General features: G+C 42.2%; 1 protein-coding gene and 1 long non-coding RNA gene across 6 annotated transcripts; one reads left to right on the forward strand and one right to left on the reverse strand.

Annotated features, from left to right (window-relative positions):
• The first annotated feature begins 15 nt into the window (after positions 1-15).
• Positions 16-7,443, forward strand: LOC116961692. The gene is made up of 3 exons (XR_004407092.2): positions 16-100; positions 3,634-3,743; positions 5,375-7,443. It is a non-coding gene; the product is annotated as an uncharacterized LOC116961692 (long non-coding RNA).
• A 9,655-nt stretch (positions 7,444-17,098) lies between these two features.
• On the reverse strand, positions 17,099-25,368 carry DNAAF10 (dynein axonemal assembly factor 10). Of its 5 annotated transcripts, XM_042796186.1 has the most exons (8): positions 25,121-25,368; positions 24,029-24,129; positions 22,819-22,949; positions 22,241-22,342; positions 20,776-20,891; positions 20,302-20,436; positions 18,731-18,828; positions 17,099-17,977 (listed from the first exon to the last, which is right to left on the reverse strand). In XM_042796186.1, exons 1-8 carry the CDS (start codon positions 25,304-25,306, stop codon positions 17,770-17,772), a joined length of 1,077 nt encoding a protein of 358 aa, XP_042652120.1. In that variant the 5' UTR covers positions 25,307-25,368; the 3' UTR covers positions 17,099-17,769. The 5 variants fall into 5 exon arrangements, with proteins under 5 accessions (XP_042652120.1, XP_032849393.1, XP_032849394.1 ...); XM_032993502.2 differs by lacking the exon at positions 22,819-22,949 and having other exon boundaries at positions 25,230-25,319; XM_032993503.2 differs by lacking the exon at positions 22,819-22,949 and having other exon boundaries at positions 25,121-25,235.
• Positions 25,369-25,400: the final 32 nt, after the last annotated feature.

Raw genomic sequence — 25,400 nt, forward strand, 5'->3', positions numbered from 1 at the left:
GCCGTTGACGCCGGGTGCTCGCCCGCTGAGGGGCGGCTCCGGGGGGGGGGAAGTGCGTGCTGAGAAGTGTGTGCCGCGTCCCGGCGGGTGAGCGCTTCTGGTAAGGCGCGGAATAGGGGTGACGTGCTGGGTACGGTGATGGCAGCGGCTTCCGGCCCTCACGGGGGAAAAAAAAAAAAAAAAACCAAAAAACAAAACCGGGCTCCGCTCTTTTAGGGCAGAAGACCGTGCTTTTCGGCAGACGGCTCGTCTAGGTGAAGTAGGTAAACAGCCCCCACCGGTTCCAGTTGCTTGCTGGAAAAGGAGAGGCACCGACTGGTTTTAGAGGTGGTGCCTTGATGCCGGAGATCGCTCGTTTACACGAGTGGGAGGGCATCGGTTCCTGGCTGAGGCTGCACATCTTCCCCTCATCCTCGGGCGAGGGTTCTTTATAATAGCGTTATCGGCTGTGATTTCCATTGTGGTCCTCCTCGAGATTTCAGCAAATAAATCAGGATTCAAAAGGCAGTGGATTAATATTTCTCCACTGCGAGAGCTTGCTGACTGGAAGATTGTACAAACACGTCTGTGGCTCCCAAAGTCGCGTTTTTCTGATTTACATTCTGATAAACGGAAATCAGTATCCACATCAAAAAGTATTGGCATTACTAGCCAAAGACCTCCTTTTGCCTCCTTTTTGTTCATAGTCTCCTCTGAAGCTGATTGTAACTAAAGTCTACAGCCTATCCTTGCCAAGGCAGATCAAGATAGGATCACTGGAATCCTTCGGTGTGGTTGGAGAGGGCCTGGTCTCAACTATAGGTTTGGCAGGAGTGTATGTGGCTGATTAAGTCGTGGCTGGTTGCCTGGAGGGAATATGCTGAGCTGGCTTACTCAACATCAGGGGTTCTAGAGGAAGAGAAAACCAGGACCAGTCTGAAGAAGGGTGAGGTCAAGGCTGGCTAAAGTGGAAGAGTGTATTCATAGAGGGAGCAGGACTAGAAGTTTGTGGTCCTACCTAGCTTCAGTGCATTTCTCTGTGCCTTCAATGCAATTTAAAATACTGCAAAAGTGACCTTCCTTTTAATAAGTTGGTTTACATCAAAGGACGATACTGTGTCTATTCTAATTAAATCAGTCTGAAATGCAAATGAGAGTCTTTCTCCCTACTCCCCGTTGGAAGCATATCTAAAGATCTTCAGATGGAATAGTTACTCGTTTACATCTTGTCATCTCCTTTTCCTTCAGGAAATTTAGAGGTTTAGGTTTTCAGTTTCAACCAAAAACGTCTGCAAAAAAGCAATACAGTTTATTTATTTATTTAATAATAGAGTGTTTACAAAAGCAGGAAACACAGGGATTCTTTCAGCTCCATGTGGGATGTACATACGGATAGTAGAACCACTGTGGTAGGGAAGAGTATCCCTACTGTCTGCTAATATTTTAGTGTAATAATATAATGTTTCACTCAATTCTCATAACCATTATTTTTAAAAATACAGTCTTAATTATTTTATGTTTTTCATTTTTACTAGTACAGAGTTATGCACTGTAAGTAAAATGAAGTTTAGGAGAGATTTCTTTTTAAAAAATCAGAAATGCAACAGTCTGAAGGGCAGCAGAGAAATAGCAAGACCTACACTCCTAAGTAAAATAGTATTTTACACTTACAGTGTGCTGTGTCTACAAGGACCTCATAACACTTGACATATGTTTAGTTCATTCTTGCCTTGGTTTTCACGTGTCACAGGTTGGGAAATACATAGAGGGAAGTTGACTGATAGACTAATTGATTTACCAAATGTTAGGTAGACATTTCTGTCAGGGTCTTATTTCCTAAACCCAATATTTTGTTTCAATTACAAGAGCAAAGGAAAATGCAACACATGCTGATCAATGTTCAGATTCAGCCAACTCTGTAGAATATTGTAACCACATATAGCATTAATGCAGTACAGGTTGCACTGAGAGTATTTCATGATCATACAGTGTGGCTCTCTGTCTCCTTCTAGTGTTTTACATTAGTTATAGATTTGCTACTGGCTCCAAACTACTATAGATTTACACTTTTGTTCAGTTAACTGGAGGTCATATACTGAGTGCCGTTAAGTCTTGAAATTTCTTGAGGCAGTTCACTCAGGGGATTAGCAGGTATATAAGCATTCATTTTCTTCTTAAAATGGCCGTGTTGCTTGTTTGGTTTTCAAGAGCAGAGAGTGAGGAGTTAAGGATTTACATTTATCCCAGCCAAAATCTGATTGAGATACAGCTCATATAATTCAATTGTTTTATGCTGGTGCCACTCTGAAAATATATTATGATTTTATATATGGCTATCTATACAAAAATCTATCCAAGAAAAGCTATACTGCCATCTGGTACTTAATGGAAGCCATTTTATTTGAGAGGCCTGTGAATGATTATTGATTTTTCTCTATCATTCCCAAAACAACAGAAAACAATCCTGAGTATTTTCACCAAAGTAGTCAGTGACAGACATCTTTAACATAATTACTCCCTTGTTATGATGCATCTCATTCATTGTACATACAGTATATTGACTCCTGCAGTCAATGTTCTTTGTGGAGCAGATGTGGAGGCCAAATCCTGTCATCTTGACCTCACTGGAAACACAATGCTTACAGCTTGGGTCATGCAAAGCATCACAGCCTGATATACAGACCAGCTGTGGCAACTCCCAATTCCCAGAAACAATGACACTGAAAAGCTTTTGGAGATGCTCATATAGAAGACAAGATAAATTTAAAAATAGCCTAGATTCTTCTTCTGGAATATGGTGTGAATACAAAGGATGCTAGAAGCTACTTGTAACAAAAGGGTTAATACATCATCAGCAGGATAAAAATACAGATGCTACAAACAGATGAAAATCAAAAGGTGGTTGTAATAGGCATCTGTATTCATCCTAAGGGAGAAAATAAAGCAATAGAATTGCTTTATTTGCACATCCAGCTGCTTCTGACACTAATCACTCTCTGGCCTTTTAATGTGAGTCTTAATGAGAGCAGCAGAGATAATTCATTAAATAATTTAGCCTTTCTAAGTAGAATTTTTTATCAGCTGTCCACCATAAGCCCTTTCTAGCAATTACTGGAAAGCCTGTACATCCAACCACAGAGAACATTCCCTTTTATTCTGTCAGTCTCCGTCTTAAACCTCTAGAGATTCAGCAATCATGCTGAAAATGCTAAACTAATGCAAACTTAAATGAGATCATGTCAGTGTGAGTACAGCTAATCTGTGTTGAAACTAAACAGAAATTCTGTTACCTCTGGTCAGCCTATTACTTGCATTTAAAATGTGTTTGTCTGAACTTGTGCAACATCACATTTTAAACTATTTTATGAACGAGTTTGTCTGCACCTGCGTTACATAAGCTGCAGACCTTTTCACAGCAGTTCCTGACCTAGCATGTTAAAAGTCAAGCTATGACCAAAGTAATTAAAAAGCAGAGTATGAAATGCCAGGTCGGAGCGAGCAGATCATTTTGGGAGATGTTAGTTTGTGTAGTACACTTGTGTCTGAAGGGCTGCAGCCACACTGGGCGTTTCTGGGATAGGCGTTTTGTAATTTGGAGGCCTGTTTCTTTGCAATGTAATCTAATTAATTTGCAATCATCTGATGTGTGGGCAGACCAGCAAGTTACCAGGACAGGATGTCACAGGAGTAAGCTGAAGCATGAATATCCATCTGCTCACCAGTACCTGCCTGCCTATGTGCACTTGCTATTCGGTGGAAGAGGGGTGAGTACCTGATGTTTCCTCTGGTAAATCAGAGGATGAACATTCGTAAAAGGAGAATTCATAAAAGGCATCTGTCTGACCCCATGGCATGTTTATGGTAACTTAACATCTCTGCCTGTATTCTGCAGAGTCCAGATATATTCAGGGAGCAGGGAGGCAGGGCAGGAATAGAGATTTTACAGTGATTTATTACAAGGTGGATGGTAAGTCCAGAAAGAGAGCCCAAGACACGTGGATGCCAGGTTTGTGTCCCAGCCATTAGATACTTGAGGCTAACTCACAAGGATGTCTTGCATCTTCAGGAACAAAAAACCCTGCAGCAGTGACACTTAGGACAGTGGAAAAGAAGTGTAACCTCCAAAATTTTCTATGTTGTGATACAGTTTGCTGGACTTAGGGCCAGCATATTAAGCAGCCTAAGCCCAGGTGAACTCAGACTCACCTTTCAGTTAAAAAGTTCTGGAAATGTCTTTTTTTTTGGCACTCAAATTAAATTAGAATGACTTTAAACCTACTAAACACAGACTCTTTGTCTTTTTGAAAACATTTCTAATCAAAATACCGATGTAAAAGTACATGGAAAGAAGGAAACTGAGCTTGATGTAGCTTTGTTTTAGAGAGGAAAAATAATATAATTCAATAAGACTAGCTTAAACCCTCTGATGAAGGCTTTTTTAACATAACTGATAGGGAAGATGAGATCTACACTGAGATAAAGATAGTTAGTACAGATCAAAAGAGCTTGTGTTCATGCCAACTAGATTAAATGACAGGATGTGGTGAAGTGCTGGGTACCATATCTGGTTACTTTACATACAAAGCTTTATTTGCTTAATGTAGATATGTCTATTAGGTTATATGCATTTATATATTGAAACAGTAGAAATAAATTGAAAGCAACCTGCCATGTGTAGAGTATTTGTTCTGATACTGTTTGAAGATTGCATTTCTTCCAATTAGTATGCAAAGCTGTAATTTTTTATAGCTGTCTCTCTCGGTAAGATTGTGGAGGTAAATTGTATTAGAAATTGAGGTTTATTTCTAAATGCATTCCCATTCCACCATCCTCACTTGTTTGCTTCTGTGAATAAATTCAATAGAACCACGTATTTCATACTCCAACTTCATTTTAGCAGAAAGCCTACAACAACTTTAGGAGTAAATTAACTTAGGACCCAAATTGCAGTTGTCATTTTAAAGCGTTTTTTATATTTATTTATCTGCACATGGCCCCTGAAGAGGCAGGATACAGGACTGGAAGGCTCGCTGGTCTAATCCAGTGTGGCTGCTCCTATGTTTCTCATATACTCTGCAACAGCAGGATGCAGGAGGAAGGGAATGTGAATGTCGTGAAGGGAAAACACTGCTGGATATGAAGGTGCCAGAGGCCCATGCCACTGTGCACTTCTGCAAGGCAGCAGCAAGGTTCTATCCCTCACATCTGCTGAACAGGCCACAAAGTCCTGGCCAGTCAAGCTACGCCAGAAAGAAACACGAAGGAGAAATTCTGTCATCTCTGCAGAAAGATTGATGACTCAGAAAATAAAAGGTTTAGCACGGGATGCAACTGAACTGATCAGATTTCATTAGCTGTACCTACATTTTTCTGTTATTTTTCATTGTCTCTACAGTGCTGCCTAGAAACCTGAGCCTCACAGTGCACCAACCTGGAAATACTTATAAGAAGATTGTCTCTGTCTCAGAAATCTTAAACAATAAGCAAAAGACAAAAGATGAAGAGAGCAGGAGGAAAAAGCCTTTAATACACAGAGGACATCACTAGTGTTGGATTGTTTCTGGCAGACAGATGCAGGACAGGCTGGAGCAACATCTCAGTGTAACCAGAGCCAGAAACAACTACAACGGCAGCAGGAGAGGTGCACGGTTCCATTATGGTCTGTGACACAGTGAAGAGGGCAAGAGGGTGCAGCTCCCTTAGCCCTCCCAGCAAATCCACAAATAAGAACAACTCAAAGCTTTGTGCCACTTTGGTGCAAAGTGAGGATAACATAGCACTTCTGTGTTGATGGAAATGTTGGCACGAAAAAAATTGGGTCCTCGATATTTTATGAAACACAAATATTGCCAGTGGTGGGTTTTAATTTAAGCAACCTGTAAGAGAAGGAATTGGAAGCAGCTGGGACTTGGAGATTTCACCAGTAATTTACTTGAAAGAAAGAGTAGTGTCAACTGCAGGACTGTAGCAGTGTAACAGTGGGCACCTGATACAATGCAGTCTGATAAACAAGCGGAGCTATTATGTCTGAATCACTGCCACACAAAAAGGTCCCATCAGGTCTCAATTGCTGAGCAGTTCTGTGGGCCTTACTGCCATCCTGCAACGCATGCGTCCTCTGGCTTCAGCGAATGTCTTAAATGTTTCATAACCTTAAACTCCAAAGCAACCTAGGAGATCTTTCCTGCGCTTTTTTATGTTGTTGATGGGCATTTCATAGTGATGAAAACCAATCGGCTCCACTGCCATGCTTAAGAAGGTCAGGGTGTAACATTCTGATCAGGAAATACCCCCAAAAGCAGGCAACCTTGGGTAGCCTCTTGCACACTGACAGAAGAAGCAGCTGTTGGTCTGGGAAGAGAACCTTAGTCTGTACAGGCTGTTCTTACTGCCAAGCTCAGCAGAGAAGGGAATTTACAGGTGCCTCCACGTGGTTCTGCAGCTCAGCTCGTTCTGCGCATCCCCAGACATGGAGATGGCGACTAAAGATTTACTGATCTTACAGAGGTGGGGAGTACAGGCTGGAGGGAAGGAGATCCCTTGGAAGTAGAGAAAACTGGAGCAGACACACCTGTCCCAGAGGTTGTAGCTCTACTACTAAGCTAAACAGCGATGGGCTTGTTCTCTGACTTAGAGACCAGCTGTGACCATGCTGTTAAATTGAGCTGGTCTCCGAAGCAGAGCTGCCATACACAGGCTGCCAAACCAAGAGCAGCTCCTGCTCACACTCAAGTCCTGAATCACACCAGCAAATTATTTGGCCAGTTGCTAGCTGGCCCGGATCAACTAGTTAAAAGTGTAACGCTGCAGAGTATTATAGGGGAGAGATATTCTGCTGTGATCCCCTTTGCTGCAGGGTCCTACAAAATTTCTCTGCCTCTTCGCTGGCAATTGCCTTACTGGTGACTGAGGAAGTGGAAGGCCAAAGCATGTGGCAGCTCACTGTTCTTGAGACCCCTGCAGCGCTCAAGCAACACTGACCTACTTCCATGTCCTCTGTGGTTAACGCTGCGCAACGGCAAGGGCAGGCTGTGTGGCAAAAAGCAGGTGCTCCCAAAAAAGCTGTCAAGGAATGAAAACCTTTTACAACGAAGGCTAGAACTGACCACGTCACCAAGTCACCAGATAGCTCTGGCCCAGTTCACAGAAAACCCATCTGGTCTTTCCTCTGGGCTGGACCTGTGCTGCTGTGCTGTACACCGCACACAAAGGAGTTCAGCTCTCAGGTCCCCCCTGAGTTAACAGCTGCCCTTGCCCAAAGCACTGGGACTCGTGTTTGCTACTACAAAATATTTTGCATGCACAAAGGCTTTAAATACAATCTAGTCATACAGACTGTGACCTGTGGATTCTTTAAGGAGTAGGCAGTTTTTCTGTTTAGAGTGCTTGCTACTGAAAATACAGCAGCAACAGCCTCAGGAGCGAGAAAACGCAGGCTTAATAATTGGGGGGGGGGGGGGGGGGAGGAAGTACTGAATAAATGTGTTTTCTGGCAGTTTGTCGATACCAGCTTTACAGTTAGACATCTTTACTACAGTGATGAATATGCAAGCCACAAGTTAGTAGCTTCTTACTTATCAGTGAGCTTAGCCAAACAGTCTTTATTTGTGTTTTGCCAATTGACGGGGTTAACACAAAGGACACAGACACCAAGCTAAAGAAATAGGCTTATTTTACTTTAGTAGAAATAGAAATTTTACTATAGTAGAAATAGCAGAAAGAATAAGCAAGGTAATGCACCTAGACATTACTATTTAAAGCTAGCTATAGTGATTAAGAAAGATACATCACCAATTGCCCTCATACTTTACCATCATCCAGACCCGTGCATCAGCTGGGGAGCCCCGTCACAGCGAAGGGTCGGAGAGCCTTTCCCAGAAATTGGGAAGTCCTACGCAGTGCGTCCACTCGTAGGTGAGGTCTCCGTCTTTGCTGTGAGAGGGTCCAGCTTTTATACAGTTTAACAAACAAGTCTAAACAAAACGCACAGGAGATATCTGGTAGATTGATATGCCTCACTCAGGCATGTCCGGATCTGGCCAGGATCCCGGCATGTCTGAGGAGTTTCTGTTTTTCTTTACATTTGGGATTTATAGTTACTTCCTATTGTTTACTTATAGTTCCCAAGGATTGTTCCCAGGGTTACATTTTCATGCTGATAAGATACTGGTTGCTTCAGTCTGCTGATAAGATGCTGATTGCTGGTCGGGGAATTCACTCAGAAGTCAACTTTGGTTTGAGGCCTATTGTTTGGGCCCCTTTTTGTTTCAATCGGTCCTTTGACTTATGAGTGAAGATCACGACCCTTTTGGAAGAGCCCAATATGTTCGCTCTATCCATTTGATACGATACCATACATAACAATTATATAAAGTAATAATAATAATGATAACTAACAGTATTACAAGAGGATGTATTAAGAAATTCAACACTTGGGTTGCAGAGGATGAATATCCAGTAAAGATGTCCCACCAGTGGTGTGCAGTCTCCTTTTCCATCTGGCTAGCTAGCGACATTAGTTGATTCTTTGTGATTACAGTCTGTATCACAGAGTCTGACAGAGTTTTATTTCGTCGTTCTAGGTGTCGTCGCAAATGTTCTGATTGTTCCATGATGGTTTTCAGTGGAGTCAGGGATAAGCTGATTCCATTAAGTCCTAAGCTTTGGGGATGCCAGTACATGTTTAGTCGTTCTTCATGCGTTGAATAAAAAGTATACATCTGTCCGTGCCAGATGAGATAGAATACATTTCTGAGGCATCCCGAAAATGGAGTACTTAGATTATACATTTCTATAATATTTTTATCATTTGTTACTATACAAACATGCTTAGCACTAATTTCTACAAACATATCAAAGCTTTTGGGCAAAATTGTCCATTTACACAGATTCACTGAATGTTCCAATAAACATGGTTCATATAACCGCGAGCTTTGTCCACACAATAAACCATTTGCTGTGGACGTACACAAATCTAATTTATGGGTTCGATTCCTAGAGTCTATATAATCTCCCTCCAAGTGGGGCAGCCAATATTCTGGTTCAAAGGGTGTTTTTTCCCCCAAAATTACAGGCAGTACTAGAAATTTACACATAACTTCAGGTTGGCTAATATTGTAGTGGATTATTTGACGAGCACAGAATAAATCTGTGCACTGCACTGTCTGTGGCGATAATTTGACCCAATGGGTTTGAGGAATCCATTTCTTAAATATGTTTCTCCATAACAGCTCATTATTAGCCATTAAGTACTAGATATAGTGACATTTGAATTATCTGTAGGACAGGTTACAAAAAGACGTCCACGATCTCTCCATCGTGATGCTGGTCCTGAAGGCCACCAGTATGTACATGTTTCGTTATACTGAGTACTGAAAGTAAGATTGGCTATGATACAGGCAGAATTGGCTTTGCATCGGAAATCATCCTGTTGTCTTGTCTTGGTTGCATTTTTCCATTGCCACCTAAGCGGTGTCTCTCGTGGACCTTCCAGTGGCCATCCTGGTGTGAAAGCCTTTCCCAAATGGACCATGATGATACACAGGCAAATCCATCTTAGCAGGATCTAAAAGACAGAATCTTAAGACTTCTAGTTATTCTCGCAGATAACATTTAGTCGCAGGAACATATTCCCATTTTTCCTGTCCAGGTTTCATGATTAAAACAGTATTGTCTTTTCCTGTGGCTATTACTTCAGCTGGTTCAGGAGGTACGCTTGAACTCTGGACCCATACTTTAGCTCCGTTATTGAAATTAGTTGATCCAAACCCTTTATCTCCATGAACAGTGGTAACTTGAGGTGGATCCCCTTTTTTCACAATTGCTTTCAAAACTGGCAATATCAATAGTTGTGTGAGTTTTGGGTAATATTTCCCGATGCCCACAATGCCATTGAATTCATAAGAATTTTACCGTTTGGGATGGTTCTTGAATCTTGTTAGGATTAATTTCCCAACCTTTCTGTCTCATATGATCTACTACCTGTTCAAGTATTTGTTGTACTTCCTTCTCATCATTTCCCTGAATTAGGATATCATCAATGTAATGCACTATTTGCATATGAGGAGGCAATTTTATCTTATCCAGATGCTCAGCCACTGTCCGATGGCAAATGGTTGGACTATGCAGCCATCCCTGAGGCAATCTGGTAAAGGTATACTGTCTTCCTTGCCAGGTGAAGGCAAATTGGTCCCAATGCTCCTCTGCAATTGGGATAGTGAAAAAGGCGTTAGCTAAATCTATTACAGCATACCAAGTCCCTGAATGCTTTTGAACCTTTTCTATTAAAGTAATAGTATCTGGTACAGCTGCTGTAAGTGGTGCGGTGTGTTTATTTAATTCCCTAAAATCTACTGTCATTCTCCATGACCCATCACTTTTCTTGACAGGCCATACCGGATTGTTCCAAGCTGTGGTAACTGGTTTCAACACTCCTGCATCTAATAAATCTTTAATTGTCTGTGATATCTCCTCATGCCCTCCTGGAATTCTATATTGTTTCATAGTCACTAATTTAGTAGCAGCAGGAATCTGTACAGGAGGCATTTTCACTTTTCCTACTAAAATTGTTCTAATACTGATATGATTTTTCACCCCAAACTGGTACTGACCGTCTGGGAGATTCAAAGTTAGTCCCTTCAGAATGTCTATTCCGATTATGTATTCAGGAATGGGGACAATCATGACTGAATACAGTTGTTTTGGGAGGTTTCCTATTTTCATTTCAATTTGAGTTTGTACAGCTTCAATTTGTTTCCCACCCAGACCTGTAATGATTACAGGTTGTCCTTTAAATTTCTTTGGATTCCCATATATCAAGGAGGCCTCCGCTCCTGTGTCAATTAAGGCTTTTACTGTTTGTGAGGACCGGTTTTTTCCAAAATATTTGGAGCTCCACATGGGGCTGTCGGTCCTTCCGTGCCCATTGCACTGGAGCTTGGCCATAATTTCATTCCTGTTTACTGCTCTGGACAATTTCCCTAGTCTCCTTCCATGGGTATAAATCAGAATACAGCTCCCAATCCCCCCTTTCCCCCGGAACAACTGATCGGCCCACGGAGGGCCCACCGTGTGCAGATAGGAAGTCCCGTTGAGGCTCAGGAGGAGGTGCTGTAGGCTGAGTTACCCCTGGCTTCTTAGTTTCAGAACTCTGCACTCTCCTGCTAGGCTTATTCAGCCCTCTTTGTTTGTATATTTGCCACAGCTCGTTAGTTGGAACACCATCAATCTTTTCATGAGATAGGCCATCCTTCAGTAAAGCTGTAAACATTTCTTTGCGAGAGACTCTGTTCTCATTTCCTTTAGGGCTGTCCCGAGTATCTCGGTTTCCTGCGCTTCCTCGGGGGCCCCATTCTCCAAGATCACCTAGTTGCTGTATTTTTTCAATTATTTCATCAATGGGATTTCCGGTCTCATTAATTAAGAGAGTCATTATTACATTTTTATATGCTGGTGGGGCACTTTTAATCAATCGGTTTCTATGAGTGACAGACAAGGCAGTTTGCATCATTCTGTCAGGGTCTCCTATAAAGATTGCCAATTTCATCCCTTCCTCCTTCATCCGCTGTATACAATCTCGCAAAGTATACCAGGGACGTTCCCCACCTGGCCAATCATTCTCCGTGGGGTATTTATTATTACATCCCCGGGCAGCCAAGGTTAACAAATTTGTATCCTGAGGATTATTTCGGAATGCATCTTGCACAAAGGAGTCAGAACTCAAAACTAAAAACTTCCTAGAGTCCTCTGGATCTAGGGTTACCCCTGCTGCTCCCTGATCGTGCAAACGCACCATCCAAGAGAGCAGGGGTTCCCCCGGTCTCTGCTTAAATCTTTCAATTATATCATTTATTTCATGCTGAGTATAATCTTCAATCACATCCTTCCTTACTTGTTGCCCATTAGTATCCAATTCTATTTTCCGTCTCCACACTGGTTTTACATCCACAGGTTCATCTGAGGAACCAGCCTCATCAGAACCTGTAGAATCCCAAATATCTCCATCCCATCTGTCAGGATCCCACTGTACCCCTGCTTCTGCAATCACAGCATGCACTTTCCTATGGTTTACTCGTCCCCTTCTTTTCTTATACTTATACTGTGCAACTCTTACTGCAGCTCTTTCAGCTACAGTCTGATAAGTATCCAACTTATCGGCAAGCAACTTGTTTTGACACTGTAACATTACAATTTGATTCTGCAAATCACACATCTGTCGCTCCATGTGGGAGCGCTCTAACAACAGTTTTTCTTTCTGTTGGTGCTGTTTCCGATATGCTGTTAACAAAACCCATCCCTGTCTTCCCAAACACACAATTTCTTTTCCTTTTTCGATAGATAATTTTTGGATACATTTTAATACATCCAATGGTTCAGCTTCTTTTAGCCGACTTTCCCACTGTTCACATGGTCCTCCGACCTTAGTCCACTCAAGAGCCAGTGAACTATAAGGAAGGTCTTCCCATGCAGGAATTTCAGATGGAGCTGATTCATTACGTTTAGATTTAAAAAATGACATTTTGTTCTGATCCTGTCCGTGACGCCAAATTTGTTTTGCCAATTGACGGGGTTAACACAAAGGACACAGACACCAAGCTAAAGAAATAGGCTTATTTTACTTTAGTAGAAATAGAAATTTTACTATAGTAGAAATAGCAGAAAGAATAAGCAAGGTAATGCACCTAGACATTACTATTTAAAGCTAGCTATAGTGATTAAGAAAGATACATCACCAATTGCCCTCATACTTTACCATCATCCAGACCCGTGCATCAGCTGGGGAGCCCCGTCACAGCGAAGGGTCGGAGAGCCTTTCCCAGAAATTGGGAAGTCCTACGCAGTGCGTCCACTCGTAGGTGAGGTCTCCGTCTTTGCTGTGAGAGGGTCCAGCTTTTATACAGTTTAACAAACAAGTCTAAACAAAACGCACAGGAGATATCTGGTAGATTGATATGCCTCACTCAGGCATGTCCGGATCTGGCCAGGATCCGGGCATGTCTGAGGAGTTTCTGTTTTTCTTTACATTTGGGATTTATAGTTACTTCCTATTGTTTACTTATAGTTCCCAAGGATTGTTCCCAGGGTTACATTTTCATGCTGATAAGATACTGGTTGCTTCAGTCTGCTGATAAGATGCTGATTGCTGGTCGGGGAATTCACTCAGAAGTCAACTTTGGTTTGAGGCCTATTGTTTGGGCCCCTTTTTGTTTCAATTTGCTACTGAATATATTTGATGGCAATAATTTAAGGAAGATGAACTGTATTGGCAAGCTGTATCTGCCGTGGCTGAAGTTACCACCGGAGGACAGATGTCTTTTTTCCACACAACTCCCAGTCTTCCTTCTGTGCACTAGTTCTGTGATGTCCCTAACAGTCTCAGTGGTTGTGAAGAGGCAAGGGCGTATACACTTCCAACTGTTAGTACATGCTGTGCACCTCACAGGTTTTCCATTTATTCTCTGCTTCAGCTCTGCCCTTCAGAGTTACAGTTGCTACAGTGCTACATGGCACAAGCAATCAGTATTTATAAACTAATACAGTTCACACATGAGCTGTTCTAATTTCACTGGGTGAATTCTCAAATGCTGGCATGCTACTTAGCTTTTTCTTCAGTCCTTTCTTCCATCATGGCTCTTTTGATGCCGATTCTGGTTTTGAATACCTTTTATATCATAGCTGAACTTTGAAAAATCAGAGACAATAGGTGATGTTTCACCCACCTGGACAGCACACTGTGCTGTAGCTTCCCATACGGAATTATGACTTGCCTTAATTTGCTTAAAATTCAATCCAAGTCATGGCTAAGCTGTAATTATTTTTTTTCTTTGGTTGTTTTTTTGTGATGAAAACTATATAGTGTAGGCCAAATATAAGACTACCTGCACAGAAATCCTGGAGGGCTGTAATCTCCAAGGACCTGTACAAATGGTGAAAGTCAGCATAGCTATATTGACATGAAAGAAAAAACCCTGATTTGTAATAGCTGGGGATTTGGGTAACACATAGTAAAAAACAAAACAAAAACAAAAACAAACTAAAAACCAAAAAAACCCACAAACCAACAGTGTAACACACCCCTAGATTCTGGCTGAAGTCATGCCCATAAACAGATTTTTCTGTTCCATGAGCATACAGGGATGATTTGCACAGGAAACATGAGAGCACTGCCAAGCAGATATACTTGTTAAATGTGGTCACTTGCAGTAGAGCCATCAAACTCAGTAGCACATTGCATTCCCTGGCCCAGGGCAAGGCAGGGGTTTTCCAGAACACGCCTTGGTGCTGCATCACAGTGGATTTGGCCCCATCTCCGATACATTATGATTTTATTTAGAACACACTTTAGCTCTTCAGCTTCCAGGCTGCAGAGGCAAGGTGCCAGTCTCCAGGAAGAGGGGGAAGTACTATAAATAGAGCAGGCTAGGCTGCCACAGGTTCTGCTTAAGTTTCTTGTTTAGCCTGGGAGAAGCAGAAATCCAGTCTGCTGAGGAGATACAGTATAGTACAGGCACTACCAACAGCTTTTCTCTCCAGCCAGTAACTATCTTTAATTTTTTAAGTACGGAGATCCAGCCGCTTACCTTTCCTGAACAAGGACAGCACTACCATTCACTATACTGCCTTTCCACTCTCTTAGCTTTTTGCAAATACGTGCCATGCAAACCAGCATGTACTTTCATGAAACCAGCTACTCATGAGGGAAATGCATTCCTGCATTTTCAAAACAACAAATAAAATAAATCCCAAAATTAAGTACCCAGAGGTAACACACATTTCATCGTCTGGAGGCCCCTAGAGCTTTAAGTGGTGTTAGTTCTTGTTCTAATTTGTATCACCATCAGGGAAGCTCACTAGGAGCTCTCCCTGGAGTTCTGTTTAAGGAAGGGACATTTTTGCTGCAGGCCAAGTACATAATAAAAATACCACCAAGAGCCCAGTCCTGCACTCAGAGTTCTTTGCTTTCCCTACAGGTACCTATACTGAGAGCTTTTACTTCCCTTACTCTGTGCTTGACTCAGAATTACTATTAAACAGAGAAACCATATTTCTGCAAATTTCCACTGCCTAGCATACCTTTCAGTGAGTGTATTTTATTTAGAGCACACAGCTAATGGAAGCCATCTCTGAACAGTGCATTTTAAACTCAAAGAACTTGAATTGATTCTTTGAACTCCACACCCCCCACTTTTCATAGCAAGAGGCAGCCAAGATTGCAGAGCGGTAGTCCCCCCTGTTCCCTCCTGCTGGGATGCACCCGAAGAGGGACATTTAAAATAATTTCAGAAGATGCTCTCAGCATTATGCAATGCACACAGGCAGATGGGATTACTTGTGTCAAAAAAACCCCCAAGCCTACCATATTCTAAATATTACACTTGAAAGCAAACCATCAAGTCTTCAGGAGGACAGCTGGATCTCATAAATCTTTGCCTTCCACCGAATATTTAGCCTACATCCTTGAAGGAGCACTTGTGGACCTACATACATCTAACTAACTACCCAACCCACCCTTTACTTGCCAAGCCAAAGGGAAGCCTGCATGTACACCTGTGCCAGAGGTTAGCGTGGCACATTTCCGACAGATGGACTGACCTCGTTAGCCCTTGGTCAGGGATCTTGAAATTCTGAGCTCAACCTCTGCAGCTTTGGTGCCAGCCCACAGCACTGGGAACCCACCTCATCAGGGCACCCCCACGGTGCCACAGGGACCACAGCTCCACTTCCACAAACACACTGGGTTTATGGTTGAGAAAAAGTCCAGAGTTTCAAGTCCAAAGCTTGTCATCTCATGCTCTCCAAAACAGACATGATTGACAATACACAGGCAAATTTGCAAGCCATTTCCCTTTTAAGTTTGTGATTTAGCTATCCCAATATCATTTTTCTGACACAAGCTGTTATTTGGAGGGGCAATGTTTCTAGGTTTGGGGAAGCTGGTGAGACACTGTAATGTCTTATTATAAATAACTGTGACATAGTAGCACAGAAGTATAGCAAGGTCCATCAGCTTGCTCAGACCTGCCTCACCCTCTAGCATGTGACTTGCTGCAGTAGAGAACTCAGTCCCCTGCAAGCTGAAGACACAGATAGCTTCGGAAGCGCTGTCAGAGCTATCTCCCAGCAGCCCGAGGACATCACATAGTGCCCAGTCTGCATGTTTGCCAGCCCTCACTATCTGTCTCCCTAGCTCATCTCAGCCTGACTGCCCTCATGCTACAGCTCCTCACCTATCTTTTTGACCCAGATTCCCCTTCTACTTTCAGTAGTCTCTGGCTCCCACAATGCTTTCCCCATTTGCCACTCACCCTACCTTAACCTTCAGTATCTGGCCGTTTTTTCTTCCTCCTGCCTCTCGCTTGGGTGCCAGTTGGCAGCAGGACCAATACAGACCTAAGGCCCTAGCACCTCTCTCTCCACAGAGCAGCCTCCAGTTTTCAGGAGCAATCCCCAGAAGTTTAGGCTCCATGCAGCGTAGGTGACACCTGAATTTGTCAGACACTAATTCCTCATTCCAAAGTCTGAGAAAACAGAGGTTCTTTGCAAATGGCCACACATGGCCCTTTTTTTTTTTTTTTTTGTTACCCTGGACAAAGCCAACATTTTCCCATCACAATCTGGTTTCAGGAGCAGTTAAATACTTCTATCCGAAACTTGCATATGCACAAACAAGTCAGCTGAAAGGCAATACCAAAGAAGTTTCAAATAAAATCATCAGAGCTTACTGAAATTAAGAAAGCTCCCACCACATATCTACAGATGACAGTAACTGGATGTGCCTGCTGAAAAGAACTGGCAGCAGCACACACTGGTGAAATCATGGAAGAAACACACTGGAGACAAGGGGAGTTAAAGAGAAGTCCAGGTAAAAGTATAGTAACAAAGTTACCCTGTCACATTCCCTTTTGAAGAAATACTGAACCATTAAAACAAAAACAAAAAAAAAAAAAAAAAAAAAGAGACAGTATTTTGGCTACCCTATAAAGCTTTCCACAATGAAGGTAAGTTTTAGTGACTTTTGCTGAAAAATGGATTAAGTTTTATCTATGTGCTGCACACTGTTCTTGTAAACCTATACAAGTACATTACTTCTCTGAATCTCTGGATGTTTGAATATGCTTTGTTCACATTAAGACAGCACTCCATATAATTTTATTTGTAGAATACCAAGTTGCAAACAGATATAGAAACAACAGAACACAAAAGTTTGTTACAAAACCAAACTAAAACATTTTCCTCAATAGTTAAATTTCAGTATGATCTTCAGTAAAAAGCTTATTCCATAAAACCTGAATATTTCAGCATTCACGATAGTTTCTCTAGTGTATTAAAGAACCCTAAGTCACTTTAACAAACGCTCTAATTAATATATCTAATAGAAGAGTTTCTGTGAGGGAGTATATAGCAGTTTCCATTGTGTGAATGCATATGGACAATACTTCAGGTAAAAAAGCCAAGCCATTTAACAAGTGTGAACAGATTTGCACTTGTGATTAAATGAAACACAAACAATTTAAAGCGATTTCTAAAATTACAGGTTGCACTAACAGAAATGCACATTTTATTTTAAATGTAAATTCACATTTCTAGAAGGTAAAAGTTTTGTGCCCAGACACAATCAGTCAGACAACTCTAATTGCATGTATCTGAACTTTCAAAAGAAAGATCTGGCTTCTATTTCTTTAATCCAGTTTTAATAAGGGAGAAATTAAATTAGAAACAGGAAGGCTCTCCCCCCCATATTTACAGACTGCAAACTACACTGCTTTCTCTTCAGAAATTCTAGTTTTCCTGTCAAACTTTGTTTAGCTTCGTAACTATAAGCACCCTCACAGTTTGGTCAAAGGCACCACAAACGCACAGTCCCTTTTTGTCAGGGCTCCAGTCTAGGCTAGAAATTGGCTGAGTCGACAGAGTCACATTCTGCAAGAGACTGACAGAACCTGCCACCCCCATCTCAGCTCCTTCAGAATCTTTCTTCGAGCGCTGAGCTGGGTACTCACTGGAAATAAGAAAAGTACAACAAAAACATGTGCTTAGAATTTACTGATACAAACACATCATTATCCTCTTTATTTTCAAAGTAAGGCTTTCCTCTGTTCTATAGATAAGGAAAATAAATGTCTTACAAATAATGAATAATCATATCCAGCTATATCCACATTGCATACTTTGTAAATATTTCATGACAGAAAGAATGAGGCAGGAAGTTCCGAATCCTGACACTTCTCTCCTATAGCCCTTCATTTTTTAACTGTTTGGCTTTTGCCACAGGCAAGAAAATTTCATCTCAGCTATCCCTCTGAAATTCAATGCACCTACTTCACTGCATTTAGGATGATTAAATTATTTTGCCATGTAATGTGAGAAGATGTAAACATGAGAATCATTGAAAGTCCAGGCTTTCAATATTATTCTCAGACATAACTGCCACCATATGCGCATTTTGAGAAATCCACTTTATTCCATTTATCACCGAGGATATAATTAGATCTTGATTATGTTAAGAAAACTGACCGGGGCAAAAATCACTTGTGCTGTTGTCACATTCTTTTAGAGATTAAGTCAAGACGCCAGACCAAGTACTGACACTGAAATCACCCTTTCTATACATCTGTAAGCAATAATCTTAACTAGGTATTCTGAGCTTGGAAGCAGGACCCCACTCATCATTTTCAGGAAGATTCTTTCTTAAAACATTAAATGGCTCATTTCTTATATTGCCCCTGCTCCAGGCTGGAGAGTGATCACTTACTATTTCCAGAGATGAAGGCTCCCAGCTCCTCCACTCGTCATAAATATATCTCTGTTCTGTGGTAGGTGCCGAACCTGCCATATGGTCGATTTCTGTGCCTAATGGGAAAAAAAAAAATCAGCATTGTACAGAAGTCAGTTACAGATGAGCTTCACAAGACAGGATGCCGCATCTTAAAACGACAATCACTTGCATGAAGACAACCCGGCCTTCTCAAGGTAGATACTGAAACATCCGCTCTGAGGTACCGTCCCTTCCTTCAGCCTTGCAAGCTGCGGCTCCCACACAGGAGAAGCCAGGTCAGGCCTCCCACGCGCCCCCTTCTTCTGCAGGGCTCAGGCAGCAGCAGCCCTACCACAGCTTCCACTCAGTAGTGCTTCAGCTTCTTCGGCACCAGCCGTGCGAGCAAGGCTAGAGAGGCGAAGGGGCTCCATAAGCATGTCTTTTGCAACTGCAGCATTCCCAGGCCCCTGGGTGACACAGTCACCACAAGACTTCACCAACTGACATCTGCTAAAATCGTTACTGGAAGGGAATATACTACAAACACTGGGTAAACCCAACAAACAATCTGCAATTCAAGTTTAAATCTCAGCGGGGCCACAGCAAGATCACATAGCAACAGAAATCTCTTAAGGAAAAACCCCAGCACACGTACTCTGACTTAATGCGTATCTGCCTGCACATGTCCAAAAGGAAAAGCTTAAATGCATTGAATGCAAGATAAAAAATTCCATTTTTGCATTTTGATTATTACAAACACTAATTCAGTAAATACTTCTGTGTTATCTATCTAACCAAAGTACTTCCAACATCTTATCTGCCTTGAATGGTAGTATGGAAAAATAGTAATTTAAAGATATTAAGTTGAAACTCAGCTTTTGCTAATTTAGGCAGTCTTGAACTTCATCACAAAATTTCCTTTTCTCTAATTACCATCAGATTTTGTTCACTAAAAAACAACAAAAAATAGTGTTCTATAAGGAACTTAAACTAATCAACACAGTGGTCACAGATGGAAGAACAAAGTTATAAAAGTTCTCCATATTTAACAGCCTTCAGACCACTAAGTCTTTCCTATATATCCTTTCACTCACTCAATATCCCAATCAAAAAATGTTTGGTTCTGAAGCAAATAATGATTTCTATGTCTCGTATGAGGGGACTGCAGGATGAGAAGTGTTTGCAGAGGGCTCACGTCGTTTTGGGACACATTTACGATTCGAATCTGCCTGCTCATCACAATTTAATACAGCCTCCAATAAAGATGACTCCCAAACTAGGGGCACAGCTGAGTGCACAGAGGTGCAACCACAACAGCACCCGAAGAGCAGAGAAGCCCAAATAGCAGGTTATAAAAGGGAGGGAGCCCGTGCAAGTGCTGGCAGCTGGATGCACAGGAGCCATTTCACTGCACCCCAGGCCACTGCAGCCCCGCTACCGCGCAGCTGGTGCCCCAGTAATCTGGGCATCTGCTGCCTATCCAAGACAATCAGTTTAGACCTGTAATACTTTGACAGCATAAATTCCAACAGTTTGTCTTTTATTAAGAAAATCTGTCTCCCTCATACCTTCTCTGAAACAGAAGCAAAACCTTTGGTTGGATGCTGAGTTCTCATATCAAAAACATGAAATTTTCCCTCAAGTGATGTGGCCACTAGCTTGTTCATATTCACGTCTTTTCTGTCAAACTCCACACTGCAAACCTGGAAACATAAAAAAAAAAAATACATTCAGCCTTGCAATTTAGCCACTTCTTAAAAAAAAAAAAAAAAGGGGGGGGGGGAGTTTTGCAATTTATTATTGGTTATTCTTACAATGACAACATCACAAAATCATTTGAAAACATGAATCTGCTGAAAAATATCCCATGCTATCCAGACCAAGAATTTGAGGGGTACAGTTTGCTGAATGTGAAGAAAATGATTACTTGGTACAATCTCAGCATAAATGTCTTCTGGCACATTTTCAGATAGACAGAGTCCTTTTAATTTTTCCAACCTGCATAGGAGCTGGAACAAAAAATACTTTTGTGATTTCCTTACCCCATTCTTAATGTTGGTCTCCCATCGTAGTGACATGGTTTTTAAGTCAAACAACTTCACATCTCCATTGTCATATCCAGCACATACAACACGTTCCTCTTGGTTGTAAGCATTGCCTGGACACAGAGAAGGAATTAATCAGAATAAAGAAACCCTTTTTAGTCTGTACATTTCAGACCCCCTAAACCTGCAACTTTAACTTATATTTATGCCAGAAAAATATTACTATTGGGATATTAAGATTTAATGGACTGGCTCATTTTCAAACCTGAAGGGTATAGAAAAATATAGCTTCAAAACTGGCAGTCTGTTTCTTTTAAAAATACGGAAAAAATGATTATTCCTCCTGACAAGTTCTGCCTAAACCACACAGTCTAAGTACTGTACACTATTCTTGTGCAGTACTTCCCTTAAATCTTCATCTGTTATAAACCATGCTCCCGACAGCACCGTGGCACCAGAGCAGAAAGTGGTTCAGCACCTCCTCAACCAGCCTCTCGAGCACGGAACATGAGTGGGCAGGAAGACCCTTCTGCAGACACAGACTGGGAGGGAGGCCTCGGTGTCACTGTGGCCATCACTAGACAGATGCAGAAGCCTGCCTCCAAAAACTCCCAGCTGACATGGCCAAGGAAGCAGATCAGTGTCTGAAATAAGTTAGTTCAAGATGAACCTGGCCTTGGCTCAAGCTTCAGTAACTCAACAGAAAACTGAAGAAAGTATTAGGCTGCTTTTTCTTCTCCGTTCATCAAAGCAAAAAAGATATCAACAGCAATGAGGATTACAGTTGCACCTTCTTGCCAGGAAACGGCATCTCTTTACTATCAATTTTGTAATTGTAATCCGTGTACTTACCAGCAGTTTGTAAAACTTACTCCCTGACTCTGGAGGCAAAATGGAGCTAGTCCAGAAATACCAGCTTGTGTAGAACACAAGTAGCTTGTTCTCTCCAAAAGAAAAATGCAGAGCACACATCAAGCATCACTGTCATCTTTAATTAGCTCTAGCTTCAAGGATCTTTCTTAAATTAATGCCTTAATGCCTGACACTTGTAACTACACTACAACAGCGATTGGTGTCCTGTGCACTGCAACATTTACACTCCTTCAGGACAACGCAGCCGGACATACTGTTTTGCATAGAAATAAAGCTTGCACAGCTTATCTGTGAAATCACGGAATGATTTAGGTTGGAAAAGACCTTTAAGATCATCAAGTCCAACCACAAATGATGACCAAAGGTGATAAGAGAATGAGCGCAAAACCCAGCTACCATAAAATCAGCTTCTTTCGAGAAAAAACAAACACCAAACCACATTAGGAATACATAAATTTGACAATGCTGAAAAGCAAAACCTACTACTTATGCAGCCATACAAAATAAACTAATCCATACCATCCTGAAATACTTTGACAATTATCAAAGCACAGTCAGATGGAGGAATGGTTATAATCTGCTAAATTACCAAATGCTACTGTCCAGCAGTCTCTTTTGCTCTCCCCCTGAACAGGCTCCATATTAGCAACAGGAGTATCTTTCTGTCTCGGGTCCCACACCTTCACAGTTCCTGTGAAAGAAGGACAATGGATTTTGTATTACAGGTGCACCGTCATGTTGCGTTCATCTTCCCAGGGAAGGCCCTTCTTTGCTCTTCAGCCTGATCATTCAAAACACAGGAACAACTCTTTCAATTCCAGAAAGCCAGACTGCATTTAGTGGATAGAAAAAAACAACCAAATAAACAAAACAAATAAAGCAAAAATATTTGTCAAGGATGTATTTTCTCCAGATGATATTTTGCATTTATTCTGTTTTGTATTCCTTTTGTCCCATGCTCAGTGACAACATTATATTTTGTTTATCCGTAGTTTCTAAAAGAATTAAGAGAAAATTTGTCCCAAGCAAGATGCAAAAGACAGCATATGAAGAACTAGTTGCAACAGACTTTTAACTGGTTCAGGTGGCAGACTGCACCCTGCCATCAAAGCTCACAGACTACTTTCTCAGAATAACTGAAAAGACTTTCAGAGTTCTCTAACTCACCATCTCGACTGCCAGTCACAATTTCTGGTGCACCTTCCCCAATTCCTAAGCCACCTACACCATCTATACTGTTTATGATTTCCTTATGACCTTTCACAGAATACACTGGTATTTCAGGAGCTTCTAAATTCCTAGGCAAGAGAGAAAAAGACAGATAACTTGGCATTTTCTCTGATATTCGGGATTTGTACAAAAATGAGAGGAAACTTGAGCACAAATTATTTAAACTCAGATTATTACTGAAATAAAATATGGATATCACCACTAAAAACCACGAGTCTTTGATTCATTCTTTGGCTACTGCTTTAGACTGGGCTGGAACTTTTTGCTCAGTTCTGGACTTCCCTGTTTGTAAAGGAAGTTGTGGGATTCACCACAGCAACCTTTAAGAACCAGTTTTTATGTTGGGCTCAAAATGAATCATGCGACAGATAAAAATTCTCCCATTAGCTTTACTTTCAGTGAGTATATAAAACAACCTTGTTCACTGATCCCCACCTAGTCCTGACTACTGCACTTCAACTTTAAATGAAAGCTGCATCCAGCTGTGGGATTCACGGTTCTTTCTCACCAATTCTCATCCTTTGAGAATCCTTCAGAACTTGAAATTTCAACTAGTAACTAACCGATGTCATTCTTGCTATTCCAACAAAATAGAACCAATAGTTCCTTGGTAAGGGAAATATAGTAATAATACTACTAATAGAGTAATTGTTATAATAATAATTATTATTACTATTGAAATACTAAACCTCTTTTTGACCCTGTAACTTTATTTCATAATCAATTTACCAACACAAATTAATTATACAATCATTCAGGGACCTGAAAAAAACATGTGAAACCTCAAGGTTAAGAATACATATTTAATCTAGACATCAAATATAGGTTGAACACAACTGCTTATTTGTACTCATGCATCCATTCAAAAGCCTCTTTTCAGAGGAGGACCTAGAAGAACAGAACTTTCTGCAGCAGCACACAGAAGCTGCAATGTAACAGCACTGCATTAAACCACCGTGCAGAATTCACATTGTTTTTACAAAACCAGCATGTTCCAGTACAGTAGCCAGCAAAGCTTATGACTGGGTCCCAACTACGTGCAGCACAGTGAGCATCTTCTACAAAAGCCAGCCACACACAGAAACATCAGTTCAAGAGACTCATACAACATCAAATGAAAAAGCTTTGAGAGAATACGCGTGCTTACCATATGTTAAGGTTTCCACCAAAATCTCCTGTAGCCACATATCTTTGCTGCAGAGATGTAGCACCAAAAGTTCCACATTTTATAGGTTTAGACTTTTCAATCTTTTAAAAAAATGATACGTTCTGTGTCAGCACAAAGGAAAAATCAACACAACCGCAGATTGTGGCACCAGTTCCTTGGGAGACTGGGTGACAGATTCAGTGAACCGTACATAGGATACTCGATGTAAAACACAATTAAAATGCTATCAAAGGCAAGACCCACTTCGTGTTTCTTTTTTTTTTGTGCCCAGAAAAGCAGAGACTTCAGTTTAACGGTCTTAAACCTCTCACCTCGGCTGGCTAACTATACTCAGAGGCTACTGTCTCTGTTGATGTGCAAATATAACACCAAGGGAATCCCAGCTCTGCCCCGAGCCCCGCCGGGGAGCGGGAATTAATCCGTTATTTTGTCAACCTGCGGCAGCACCGCGGGGCTGCCCACAGCATCTCGGCCCTATGCACCGACACTAACTGGGAAGTTCATTTACTTGCGGTGCCGGGGGCCTTTATGAACCTGAGGGTACCCCTGAAAAACAGCAAATCCCTAAAGGTCAGTTTGCCTTAAAAAACCCAAAACAAAACAAAAAACCCCCCCCCAAAAAAACAACAACAACAACAACAAAAGAAAAACAAACAAACAAACAAAAAAAACCAACCAAAAACAAAAAAAACACAAGACCCCACCCCAAAAAAGCCCCCAGACACAAGCGGAGCCCCGAGCCTCCACCTGTCCCCGCGAACGCAAACCGTGACAAGGAACAGGCTGCGGCGAGCACGGGGCGCGGCGCGAAATTACCGGGATTAGCAGATTTTAACAGGGCAAACCGAGTCCCAAATCCCGTGAGGATTTCTCGCCCCTATTTCTTTCCCCCCCCCACAGCGACTCCCGCCGGCTGCTGGCCAAACGCCCGGCACGCCCCGCCCTCTTCTCCCGCGCTGGCTGAGGCCGCAGGGCAAAGGCCTCGGCGGGGCCTCATCCCGGCAGAGGAGCTCGGTGGAGCTGTGGGGGGCCGCGGCGGCGCACCGCGGGCCGCTCCCGCCCGCCGCTCACCTCCCTCAGCAGCGCCAGCCGCCCGCCCCGCAGCTCGTACAGCTGGAGGAGGCCGGTGCCGCGCGCGGTGCTGCCGAGGCAGAGAAGGCGCGCGCTGCGGGGCACCCACTTGCAGTCGAAGAGAGTGCAGCTCAGCGCCTGCTGCGCGTGCGCCACCACCTGCGGCCGCTCCGGCCCCGCCGCCATCTTCCCGCAGCGGGAGCGCCGGAAGCGAAGCGGGGCGGGGCGGGGCGGGGCGGGACGGTGAGGTCCCTTCCGGCCGCCGGTGAGCGGGGCACGT

The sequence above is a fragment of the Tyto alba genome, unplaced genomic scaffold (genome assembly GCF_018691265.1).
Source record: "Tyto alba isolate M040663 unplaced genomic scaffold, T.alba_DEE_v4.0 Super-Scaffold_22, whole genome shotgun sequence".
Lineage (NCBI taxonomy): Eukaryota > Metazoa > Chordata > Aves > Strigiformes > Tytonidae > Tyto > Tyto alba.